The sequence below is a fragment of the Emydura macquarii genome, unplaced genomic scaffold, assembly GCF_026122565.2.
Source record: "Emydura macquarii macquarii isolate MOO-44397 ecotype Brisbane River unplaced genomic scaffold, CSIRO-AGI_Emac_v2 contig_2205, whole genome shotgun sequence".
NCBI classification, from domain to species: Eukaryota; Metazoa; Chordata; order Testudines; family Chelidae; genus Emydura; species Emydura macquarii.
Genome location: NW_027132342.1, coordinates 19,968,599 through 19,979,063, shown reverse-complemented (window position 1 = coordinate 19,979,063; position 10,465 = coordinate 19,968,599). Strand labels below are relative to the sequence as shown.

Sequence of the window (10,465 nt, the reverse complement as noted above, 5' to 3'; positions counted from 1 at the left end):
TTACCAGCCAGCTTCTTTGTAGACGTTATTCAGGCGAGTGCAGATTTCGTTGGTCACCTTCTCAAAGGAAGCCTTGCAGTCTCCACCATATTTCTCCTCCATCAGTTGCAAGATAATGTCGCAGATTATCTAATGGAAAAGGGGGAAAGAAGCAGACAGTGAGAATTCCCTCCATTCTATCTGTTGATAGGAATTGCTGTTTGTCAGTTGTGTTCCTCCTAATAAGAAAAAGTTGTCTGACTTTTTTGGAGAAGGCAAAGGGACGCAGAAACAGCTTTGGCATCCGGAATTGGAAATGGAAATTGAAAATGAGTTGATAGAAAACAACTCTATCTCATCACCACTGTTTGTTTAAATCTATCCAATATCTGATGGATTACTTTGGCCACACTTGTATACATAGTCATAAAAGCATATGAATTGCCATATAAGATAAATCCAATGGTCCATCTAGTTCATTGTCCTGCATGTGACCAGTATCAGATGTTTCAGCATAAGATGCAAGAAATCAAGTACTGAACAGTTATGGATTAACCTGCCCATAACCTATGCTTCTTCCTAACCCTCCTCATTTACTAGTTGTCTTTATGCTCTGAAACAATGAAGGTTTATATCTTTTTTTAAAATTAAGTATTATCATTACAATACTAACCTGCTTCCCAGGCATGTCTTGAGATTTAATTAATGCTACCAAAATGCCTTGAAGAGTAAAAGTTATATGTACATGCTGTATAGTACTATACTACAAGCCAGGGCAATGTGATGCAAGGGGATATAGGGCTGGGGAAAAGAACACTACTGGCAGCACATTTGTCAATTCTAATGATCTCAGCAGTCCCAAATCCATAAGCATCATCAAAGCTGATTGATACCTGTTCTGTGTCTCAGGAAAGATGTGCATCCTATCACATGGTACGTTTGAGGGGAGAAGTCTGATGACTCACCCTAAAGTTCTTGGGGTCAATTTTGAGCTGCGTGGCATGTTTCTTGCCCAATGGGTTCACTACCCCAAGGAAAGCATCAGTGTTGTCTAGGTGTTGGACCAAGTCATTGATGGTAGTGAAGACCCTCTTGCCATGACCTCTGATCTGATCTGACTGTTCCATCTCTTCAGCTGTGTCCATCCCTTTAAAGTGAGTGAAGTAGGACTTGGTGTCTGGGTGTTCTGTAAACATTCTGCAGTGGGTAGAGGAAAAAACAGGTGAGAGGAATACAAGACAGTTGAGAGAGTTTTTTCCTAATGAGCTCATGAGCACTGAGGCATTGACATGGATGTAGCTTGTCTCATGTACTTCTTTGACTTCTCTTTAACTATAGTCATCACTTGCTCCCTCTTCTGTGTCAGCCCTGGCTTTCTTTAGCTTTCATTCCCTCCTTTCCTTGCAAGTCAAAAGCAGATCCCTACTAACTCCAGACGACTTTCTCGTAATAGTCTGCCACTCTCTCCCTTCATCCGCTTACAGGATTTTTTTCTTGTTAACTACACCTTAAAACTTGCTAAACTGCTGCCGGCCAGAAACCCAGTGACCACAATGATATTTGCTAATACCAAATGCTCACATCCTACCTGTCATCTCTTCCTACCTAGTTTCACTCATCATTTAACAAAAGTATGTAACAGAAAATTCCCCCAGAGTGTTAGGCCGGGAGGCACATTCACCTTCTTTACCTGGATTAAAATTCCACCATGTCCAGTTTTCCCACTAAAATGGATGTTTTATAAAACAAAGTAATAATAATAATATTAAAAAAAAGCTTTAATCCCTTGGAAATTGGGAATTCATTCTCTCCAAGGATGTTGCAAAAGTCCAAGCATATGTAATCAGAGAATCTAAGTTGTATTTTCTTCCCTTTGTCTAAATAAATGACTAGATGGAGGAAATCCCTAGCACAGGCTTTGTTAGCTAACTCTTTATTCAGGGAAGGCCCAGAAACTGGAGTTTGCTGCCTGCCTTCAGATGGATTTTCACTTAGGTGTTAGGTAGTACTGGCATTATTCACTGAAAAGATGGTGTTAAGCGGAAGTCATCTGTGAAGGAAATGAGGCCCCTTTCTATAATCCCGTACAAAGCTTAGCAGCATATTGGCAAATCATTTAAGAATGCAATATATCCCTCACTGGAGCAAATTAATAATCTATTTAGTATGGCCATAGAAAGTACCAAATAAGATTCCCTAGGCAGAAGGGCTTATGGTTTAAAGGGGCACAAATTAGTACAATACAGAGAAATACATAAATGGAATGGAAGGTGATCATTGTAGCTGAAATACCTCACAGAATAGCTGAGGTTCAGAGTGCGGATATACATAGTGATAAGTGACTAAAAATAGCATTGTGTGGTGCTACATTTGTGACTCAGTGACTGTCATATTTTATAAATAAAGATGGGGTTCTCTCTCCCTGCCCCCAATTTTCCAGCCCTGCAAATGTAGCCCAGGATCTGAGACTAAAGCCAGGCCTTCTGGCTTGTGCATCACCAGTTAAAAAAAAAAAAAAAAAGTCCATCTGCAATCAGATATTAGTTAGCAGTTGTGTATGAAAAGGAATAGAATCCAGCTCATTCTCCAAGAGCTGTGTTGGCTCAGTAGAGCTAACAGTAATAAGTGCTAAATCTTTTACAGTAAATTACCGCAGGGAAGAGATCTGTTGAATGAGACAGTATCATTTTTTAAATTATAACTTTTCTGACCTTAATTGTTCTTTATGATATTCTAGGATGGAGAGGAATAGAGCTTTATGTATGGTTAGTGAAGCTGATGCAGGCATTAGGTGTGGTGTGAGAGGAGGAAGGAGTGAGCGAAAGAGGCACTAGAAACAGTAAGGAGTCACACTTGGATAGATCCGTGGCAGGGTTATAGGAGTGGGTAAAGGCAGAGATGTAAATGCCAGCTGAGTTATTGAGTGCCTTGAAGGTGAAGAGAAAAAGCTTGAATTTTTGGGAAGAAGTGAAGCCAGTGTTAAGATTCTAGAGGAAAAGATCAAGAGGAATGGGGTCAGAAACAAAACTCTGTTTTGTCTGTTTCATTGTTAGCTCCTTATGGGATAAAATGAAGAGGAGTGTCTGGCTAACTGGCCTTCTCTTTTATACTGTTCATTATTCTATACCTCAGTTATATCTCCTCTTCCTGTTCTTTCCAAGTGAAACAGTTCTGGTTTCTTTAATTTTTTCCAATCCACTTCTCCACACTCCGCTTTCACTTTTATTTCTCCCCACCTCTTTTGTCTCATCTATTTCCCACTGAGGTGAGATATCCATAGCTGCTAATGTTTCGAATCAAGGAATTGTGTGAAGTGAACCAGAACAAATTCCTGACATGTAGTTCTATTTGTCTCTCTTCCTCTCACACTTGACTAACAATGGAATGAGATCTTTCTTTACCTGACCAGCACAGTTGTCCCATTGTCCTCAGCATTGGCATACATCTTCTCCCAGGCCCCACGAGCCCTCTGCACTTCTGCTTCAGAGAATGCCATGGAAAGGAAGATGTTGAGATCAGTGTGCAGTGAGATGAGAGAGGAAGGGTCGGGGACTTGCTGATAGTGTGATGTGTGCTCCTGCTCTGTTTCAGAGCTCTCTATATACTGCCCTAAGGATTTAAGGGCTCTTGAATGGGCTCTTTGTTTCCACTTCAGTCAGTCACATTTCTGCAGGTTTTAGTGCTGTCTAATCACCTCTAATCAGGAAAGGAGGTTACCAGGTGGAGAGGGAGGGATAGCATTCTCACTGTGAAGGCAGGGGACTATAGTACATAGAAAAGAGGTCTTGCTGGGAAGGGAAGGGAGGGAGAAGAGGGGTTGGGGTTTCAGTGGGGAAGGATAGGTTTTGGGAGAAAAAGGTCTGCAGAAAGGCCTAAATCCATATAATGTCTTACCTAAGCCTAGCATTTTCCCCAAAACTTAGGTAGGCCTTACTTATCCCTGGGACTTATCTGGGAAATGAGGGTCAGTGTCTCCTCAGCAGTAACTCCTCCTTTGGATACTCAGCTTCAGGGCTCAGGCTTTTAACCCCTCCCTAGTTTTGTTTCCTTTATCCCACTTGTATTCTCACCATCACCACTTGGGGTTACTTGCTAGCCTACTAAACAGAGCCAAGTGGGGGTAAACCTGCAAAGAAATTTATACCTGTAATAAGTATTGGTGATTGGGCTATCTAAAGCCATTGACTTTGGGTTCTTGCAGATCTGCAAAAACCACGCAGGACTAAGTTAACTCTTTGCACCCATACAGCAGATAGCATGGTAGCAATCAAATAGACAGAGGTACATACTATTAATAAGAACATAAAAATGGCCATACTGGGTCAGACCAATGGTCCATCTAGCCCAGTATCCTGTCCTCTGACTGGCCAATACCAGGTGCTTCAGAGGGAGTGAACAGAACAGATAATCATCAAGTGATCCGTCCCGTTGCCCATTCCCAGCTTCTGGCAAACAGCAATCCCAGCTCATTCTGGCTAATAGCCATTGACGGATCTGTCCTCCATGAACTTATCAAGTTCTTTTTTTAACCCCATTCTAGTCTTGGCCTTCACAACATCCTCTGGCAAGGAGGTTCCACAGGTTGACTGTGCATTGTGTGAAGAAATTCTTCCTTTTGTTAGTTTTAAACCTGCTGCCTATTAATTTCATTTGGTGATCCCTAGTTTTTGTCTTATGAGAGGGAGTAAATAACACTTTATTTACTTTCTCCACGCCAGTCATGATTTTATAGTCCTCTATCATATCCCCCTTTAGTCCTCTTTTCCAAGCTGAAAAGTTCGTGTTTATTAATCTCTCCTCGTATAGAAGCTTTTCCATACACCTAATAATTTTTTTTGCCCTTTTCTGTACCTTTTCCAATTCCAATATATCTTTTTTGAGATGGGGCGACCAGATCTGCACACAATATTCAAGATGTGGGTGTGCCATGGATTTATAAAGAGGCAATCTATTATTTTCTGTCTTATCTTTCCCTTTCCTTATGATTCCCAGCATTGTTAGCTTTTTTGACTGCTGCTGCACATTGAGTAGATTTTTTTAGAGAAGTATCCACAGTGACTCCAAGATCTTTTCTTGAGTAGTAACAGATAATTTAGACCCCATCATTTTATATGTATAGTTGGGATTATGTTTTCCAATGTGCATTACTTTGCATTTATCAACATTGAATTTCATCTGCTATTTTGTTGCCCACTTAACCAGTTTTGGGAGATCCCTTTATAACTCTTCACATTCTGAATAATAGATCCCCCCCCCCCACCCCCACCATTCTTCACAGAGGGGCAGTGACCCTATGCTGTTCTCTTTCTAGTGTGTCCCTGACCTGCCAGCTCCATGCCACAGTGGCCTGTCTATGTCATGGGGGATGTAGACAAGATGCTTTTATAGCTATTAGTGTTTTGATCATTCCATGCTGGTAATCTTACAAGGAGGGGAATTTTCTCAACTCATCCATTGCTGAGAACTGGCATCTGAATCAAACTGCATTAACCAGCTCCCCATCTTGGCCTTTCTCATTCCAAGCCCTCCAGTTTGAGGCATACTGAGTCCCTGTGGTCCTGGTCTAAGCATATATTTTGCTTATGCTGCTCCACTTCCTTTGAAGGCTTTTTATGGTAATGCCTATCCTTCAATGTGAGAGTTGTACACGGGACTCTGGAACCCTTTGGTGCAGCTGTTTGTTTAATCAGAGTGGGCTATTGCTATCCTAGGCACCACAGTTCGCCATAATTCTAATTTTCCTGTTCCAGTGCTCAGATCCTCACATGGCTCTGGTAATTTACCTTAGTCCTGCCTTGCGACAATCACTGCTTTTTCCAGGTCTGTCCCTCAATACACCTCTGTCAATACACTTCCACCTTATCTTCTAGCTCTCCTGCTGTTCCAGTCTTTAGTGCCTCCTGAGCTGAGCAAATGTAGAATTATGTGCTACCATTTTGTAGGTCTGCAGTGGGCTAAACATCTGCTCAATACTACACTGCGATTACCCAACACTTTTCATTTATGACCTCAGTTCTTTCTTTTAAGGCAAGTCCTTAGAAGTTTAGGCCACCCCAGCCTGAACCCATTGCACCCCCAATGGGCTATGTAATTCTAGCACAATAGGAAATAAACAGCCCTGAAGATCTAGAGTGTACGTGTTTCTTTCCCTTTAACTACCCTAATCCTGTTGGTTTACAGTTATGATCCGCCTCACATGGCTCCCTAAGAGGTTTGAAAGAAAGAAAAAAACAGATGAGGACACTACAGCACAACCTGCTCAGGGTGAGGGGGAGACAGCCGAGGGAGAAACGGACAAGTGTCTGATAGAGACCTAACATGAGGTGGCAGGAAGAGGATGTAGAAAGAGGACAGAGGATAATTATTCTCATTAGTCACGTAGGGCAGAAGAGGAGGTAAAGGGGCTTAAGCTACTGCATGGATAATTCAGGTTAAACACTAGGATAATTTTTTTAATGAAAAGATCAGGGCACAAAAAAGCTGTGTTGGGAGGTGGAGGAAAGGGTGTTTCTGAAGCTATTCAAACCAGTGACAAAATCCCACTTATAAGGGATGGCTTAAGGAGAGGAAAGGAACTGATCCTACCATGATAGCAAGCAAGGTGTTTAAGTATGTCTGGTATAATGCATTGATGCAGATCTGGCATCATAAAACAAAAGAAACAGTAGTTCCAAACACACAGCAGCCTTGGTGTAGATGAGTCTAGGTGCTACAGTGATGGGCACATTACTATCTCTGTTGGTATTTCTAAAGGTGCTGAACCAAATGGAGAACCACGGCACCAGCACTGAAGCTGTTGCAGTACAGCTCAGGGGCATGTCTCTCTAGCGCTACGTGTATAGCGTGGAAGGGGGCATGTGTGGAAATTTGTGTATAAGGCAAAGGGAGTTGGGGTGTGTCAGAGCGGGGAGTGTGGATCTGTGTGTGATATTTGGGAGGTGTGTGTATATATGAGTTGTGTGTTTGTACAGGGAGGAGTGGAGTGTGCTTTGTGAATGTTGGAGGGTACAGATAGGTATGTCTAGAGGCTGTGTGTATTGGGGTGGAAAGGTATTGGAGTACGTGGTATGTTATGTTTGAAGGATGGGAGGGAGTATGGTTGTGTTGGGTAAGTAATGAGGGAGGGCTGTAGATTATCTCAAATGACTTCATTGAACGTGAACAGCCCCCTCCTGTTCCCAGCTCCAACAAAGAGCAGATTGAAATAGAGCCTTAAGAATGGGGACTTCTGTTTTCTTGTACTAAATCCTCAGCAAAATGTCCTGGATTTCAGGAAAGCTTCTGACGGGTGGGAGAGGAGAGGGGAGCAGCTGTGCGGTTGAAATTTCTGCACAAGTAGCTCTTTGAAGGCAACTGCAAAACTGGGTCAGGGAAATTCTGACCAACAGAGAGCAGCAGCTATCACAGAAGCTTGATGGGAGGAGTAAAGTTAAGATTCCATAAGATGTTGGTGCCTCCCACGCCTTGGGAGCTATAACTTCCTATTAGGACCTGGGAATGGGGAACTGCAAGGTGAAGATGCAGTGTGGGTCTTGAGACACACCCTCCTCCCTGATTACAAAGCGGTTTTCTTGTTCAAGGTGCAGTGAGAGGAAGGACTCATGAAGAAGAGAATAGGAACCTTCATTTTCCTTATACTAAAGAATTAGACATGCTCCAGGGCATGGAGGTAGAATTTACTTTCCATTGGAATAATACCCATTTTACAAGTGGGAAAACCAAGACACAGACAGGTTCAGTGACTTGCCTATGGTCACAATCCAGATCAATGGCAGAGACAGAAACAGAACATAGGTCTATGCACTCAACTGTGCTGCTTTTCCCCCATCCTACAGATTCAAATGAGTTTGGACCATCTCTAATTTTTCCATGTTCAGGACCACTGACCCATAACTAGAAGGAAGAAAGCTTTCTTGTTAATTCTGCAAACTCTTCTGCTTGCAAGTAGGATCCTGAGTGCACTTGCCAGCCTAAACTAGGACATAGGGAAAGAGTCATCCACTCTGTCATGTAAGGAGCATTGGATATGGTAAAAATATGTGAAATAGCAGATCTGTTTTATCACCTGGTAACTCTTGGATTTAGCTTTTATCTAAAATGTAGTAAAATCCTGTGCTGTACAAGTTCCTGTTACTATGAAAGCCAGACACAATAATTAAAATAATTAAACTCAATCCACTTGCAAGTCATGGTTAGTCAATTTCATTTTAAAAACATACATTTTGTTATCAAAATAATCTAACCATGTTATGACAAACATCTAGCTGTTTTTGTTAACTGTATAATCTCCACCACATAATCGGTATTTTTTGTGAGTTCAAACTAAATTGAACAAAACCCCTATTCTGCATCTAATGCATGGATGAGACACTTTGACCATTCAGCAGAGATTATTTGTTTAGCCTGCCCCTGCCAGTGTCTCTACTGGCCGGAGAAGGCTACCTTTGCCACTCTTTAGCAATTCACAAGTCAAAGCCAGCAGCCAGGGAGGCAGCTGCTGCTCAGTAGCCAGAAAAGTACTCCGAGTGACAGGAGACACAAATTACAGGACTAAAACCTTTGTTGGTTCCTGCACTCTTATACAGCATTAACTCTCTGAGGTGTGGTGCCTGAACATGAGGTAAATGTGGGAATATTGGCAATTATGTGTTCAGTGAATAAATGTTTGAGCTGGACCAGAATCCCACGGTTCAGATATTTGTCCAACATTTAGTCATGCTGGACTGAAGAGCCACTCTTGTGTGATCGCACGTCCTTCCTGGTACCACTCAGATTGTAAGTACCTGGAGAACAGCTTTTCCTCAGGTTATTTCTGTTTCTGGTCCTCTCTGAAACCAGGCAACTCAGAGGTGATTAAAGACAATTCCAGATACTTTCTACCATCTGGAACCTCAATGTGAGGTTTGCATGAAGAAGGATCTGGGGGCAGTTGTGTGAGTGTTGCTTACTTCATCTGGACACGTTTAATAATGATAAAAATTAGCATTTATATAATTCTCTCTATCTTCAATGCTTTTTACAACAAATAACTAATTTTCACAACCCCCTTTTAGCAACCATGGTAGTAGGCGTCTTTGATAGTGAGTTGTATTATCCCCCTCCCTGGGGAACTCAGATTAAGGCTAAATGTTTTAAATATATTCCCTAACTTTTGGTGTCTGACTTGTTGGGTGCTCAGTTTGACACCCAACACCTAGTGCCTGTTTTTCAAAGGCAATGAGCACCCATAGCTCCCCAACCACTCAATATGTCAGAATATTAGGCCCTAGGTGTCTCGAATGGGAGCACCTAAAAAGTCAGATAACCAAAGTTAGTTGAGACACTCTAAAATTTTGTCCTAAATGACTTGTCCAAGGGCATACGGTCCATCAGTGGCAGAGCTGGAGTTAGAATTCAAGAGTACCTAGCTTCCAGTGCTGTGATCAGATTGGACTTCCTTCATTTTAAGTGAACAATATACAGCTCAATAGAGGCTGGAGAACCATGGTGCTTAACAGTGGTGGAAACACAAATTCCTTTCTTAAAGAATAAAAAAGGAGAGATGATGTGACACCCTTTGACTTATCTCCCCAGTGGCACAAAACAAACATAAAAGCTGGCTTACCTGGCCATGGAAGATTCCCTTTGTATAGGGATTTATTTGCCATCCCCTAGCAAGCCCCCAGTGTAGGAGGCATGTCAAGCAAAAGGAGCCATGACCAGGGTAGCTCTGCACCTTGCTGATCCTTAGCTCCCAGAATGGCCCTTTAGAGGGCTTCAGCCAGCCAGTATAAGAGAGAGTCCAACTGTCCATAGGGTCATGCAGCAAACACTTTTATTCTAGACCATATTTTGAATGTAATAATCATCAACGTTTAAAACAAACAAAGAAAAAAAAAAAACTTCAAACCTTTATACCTGATAAGGGAGCAAAAAAAGGCCACAAGCTACTTTTCTGAATGCCACTTTTAATGCACCCTTCTCGCAGACATCTCATGGCAGGACATTTGCAGGGCAGCCAATGGTCCTCCGTGCACACTTTTACCGCTCACTACACATGGCACTGGCAGCAGCAGCATTTGGCCACGCAGTCCTACAGACTCTCACTTCAACTGAGCCCTCGTTCCCGCCTCCACACTGAGTGCTGCTCGCTACGCTACCCGTGTATGGCATCCACATAGGGACCAGCACTCGAAGAAGAAATGGAAGTCGCTTACTGGAACTGGAGGTTCTTCGAGATGTGTGGTCCCTATCTGGATTCCAGTCCCAACCCCCCATCCCCTATGCTGCCCGCTCTGCACTTGTCAGTAAGAGGGACCTGGAGGGGCGTCAACCCGCGCAGCCTCATAAGACTGTGGATGCACCACGTGGCCAACGTACAATGTACATGCGGGTCGACGGCTACTACTACAAAGAGTTCTGGCTCTGGCAGGTGGCATACGTGCACTCATGTATGGGGTACAGCTAGGGACCACACATTTCGAAGAACCTCTAGTTACAGTAAGTA

General features: G+C 42.7%; 1 protein-coding gene across 1 annotated transcript; it reads right to left on the bottom strand.

Annotated features, from left to right (window-relative positions):
- LOC137160485 (cytoglobin-1-like) lies at positions 1-3,475 on the bottom strand. Its single transcript, XM_067559055.1, has 3 exons — positions 3,381-3,475; positions 945-1,176; positions 1-129 (listed from the first exon to the last, which is right to left on the bottom strand). Exons 1-3 carry the CDS (start codon positions 3,473-3,475, stop codon positions 1-3), a joined length of 456 nt encoding a protein of 151 aa, XP_067415156.1.
- Between the last annotated feature and the right edge of the window lie 6,990 nt (positions 3,476-10,465).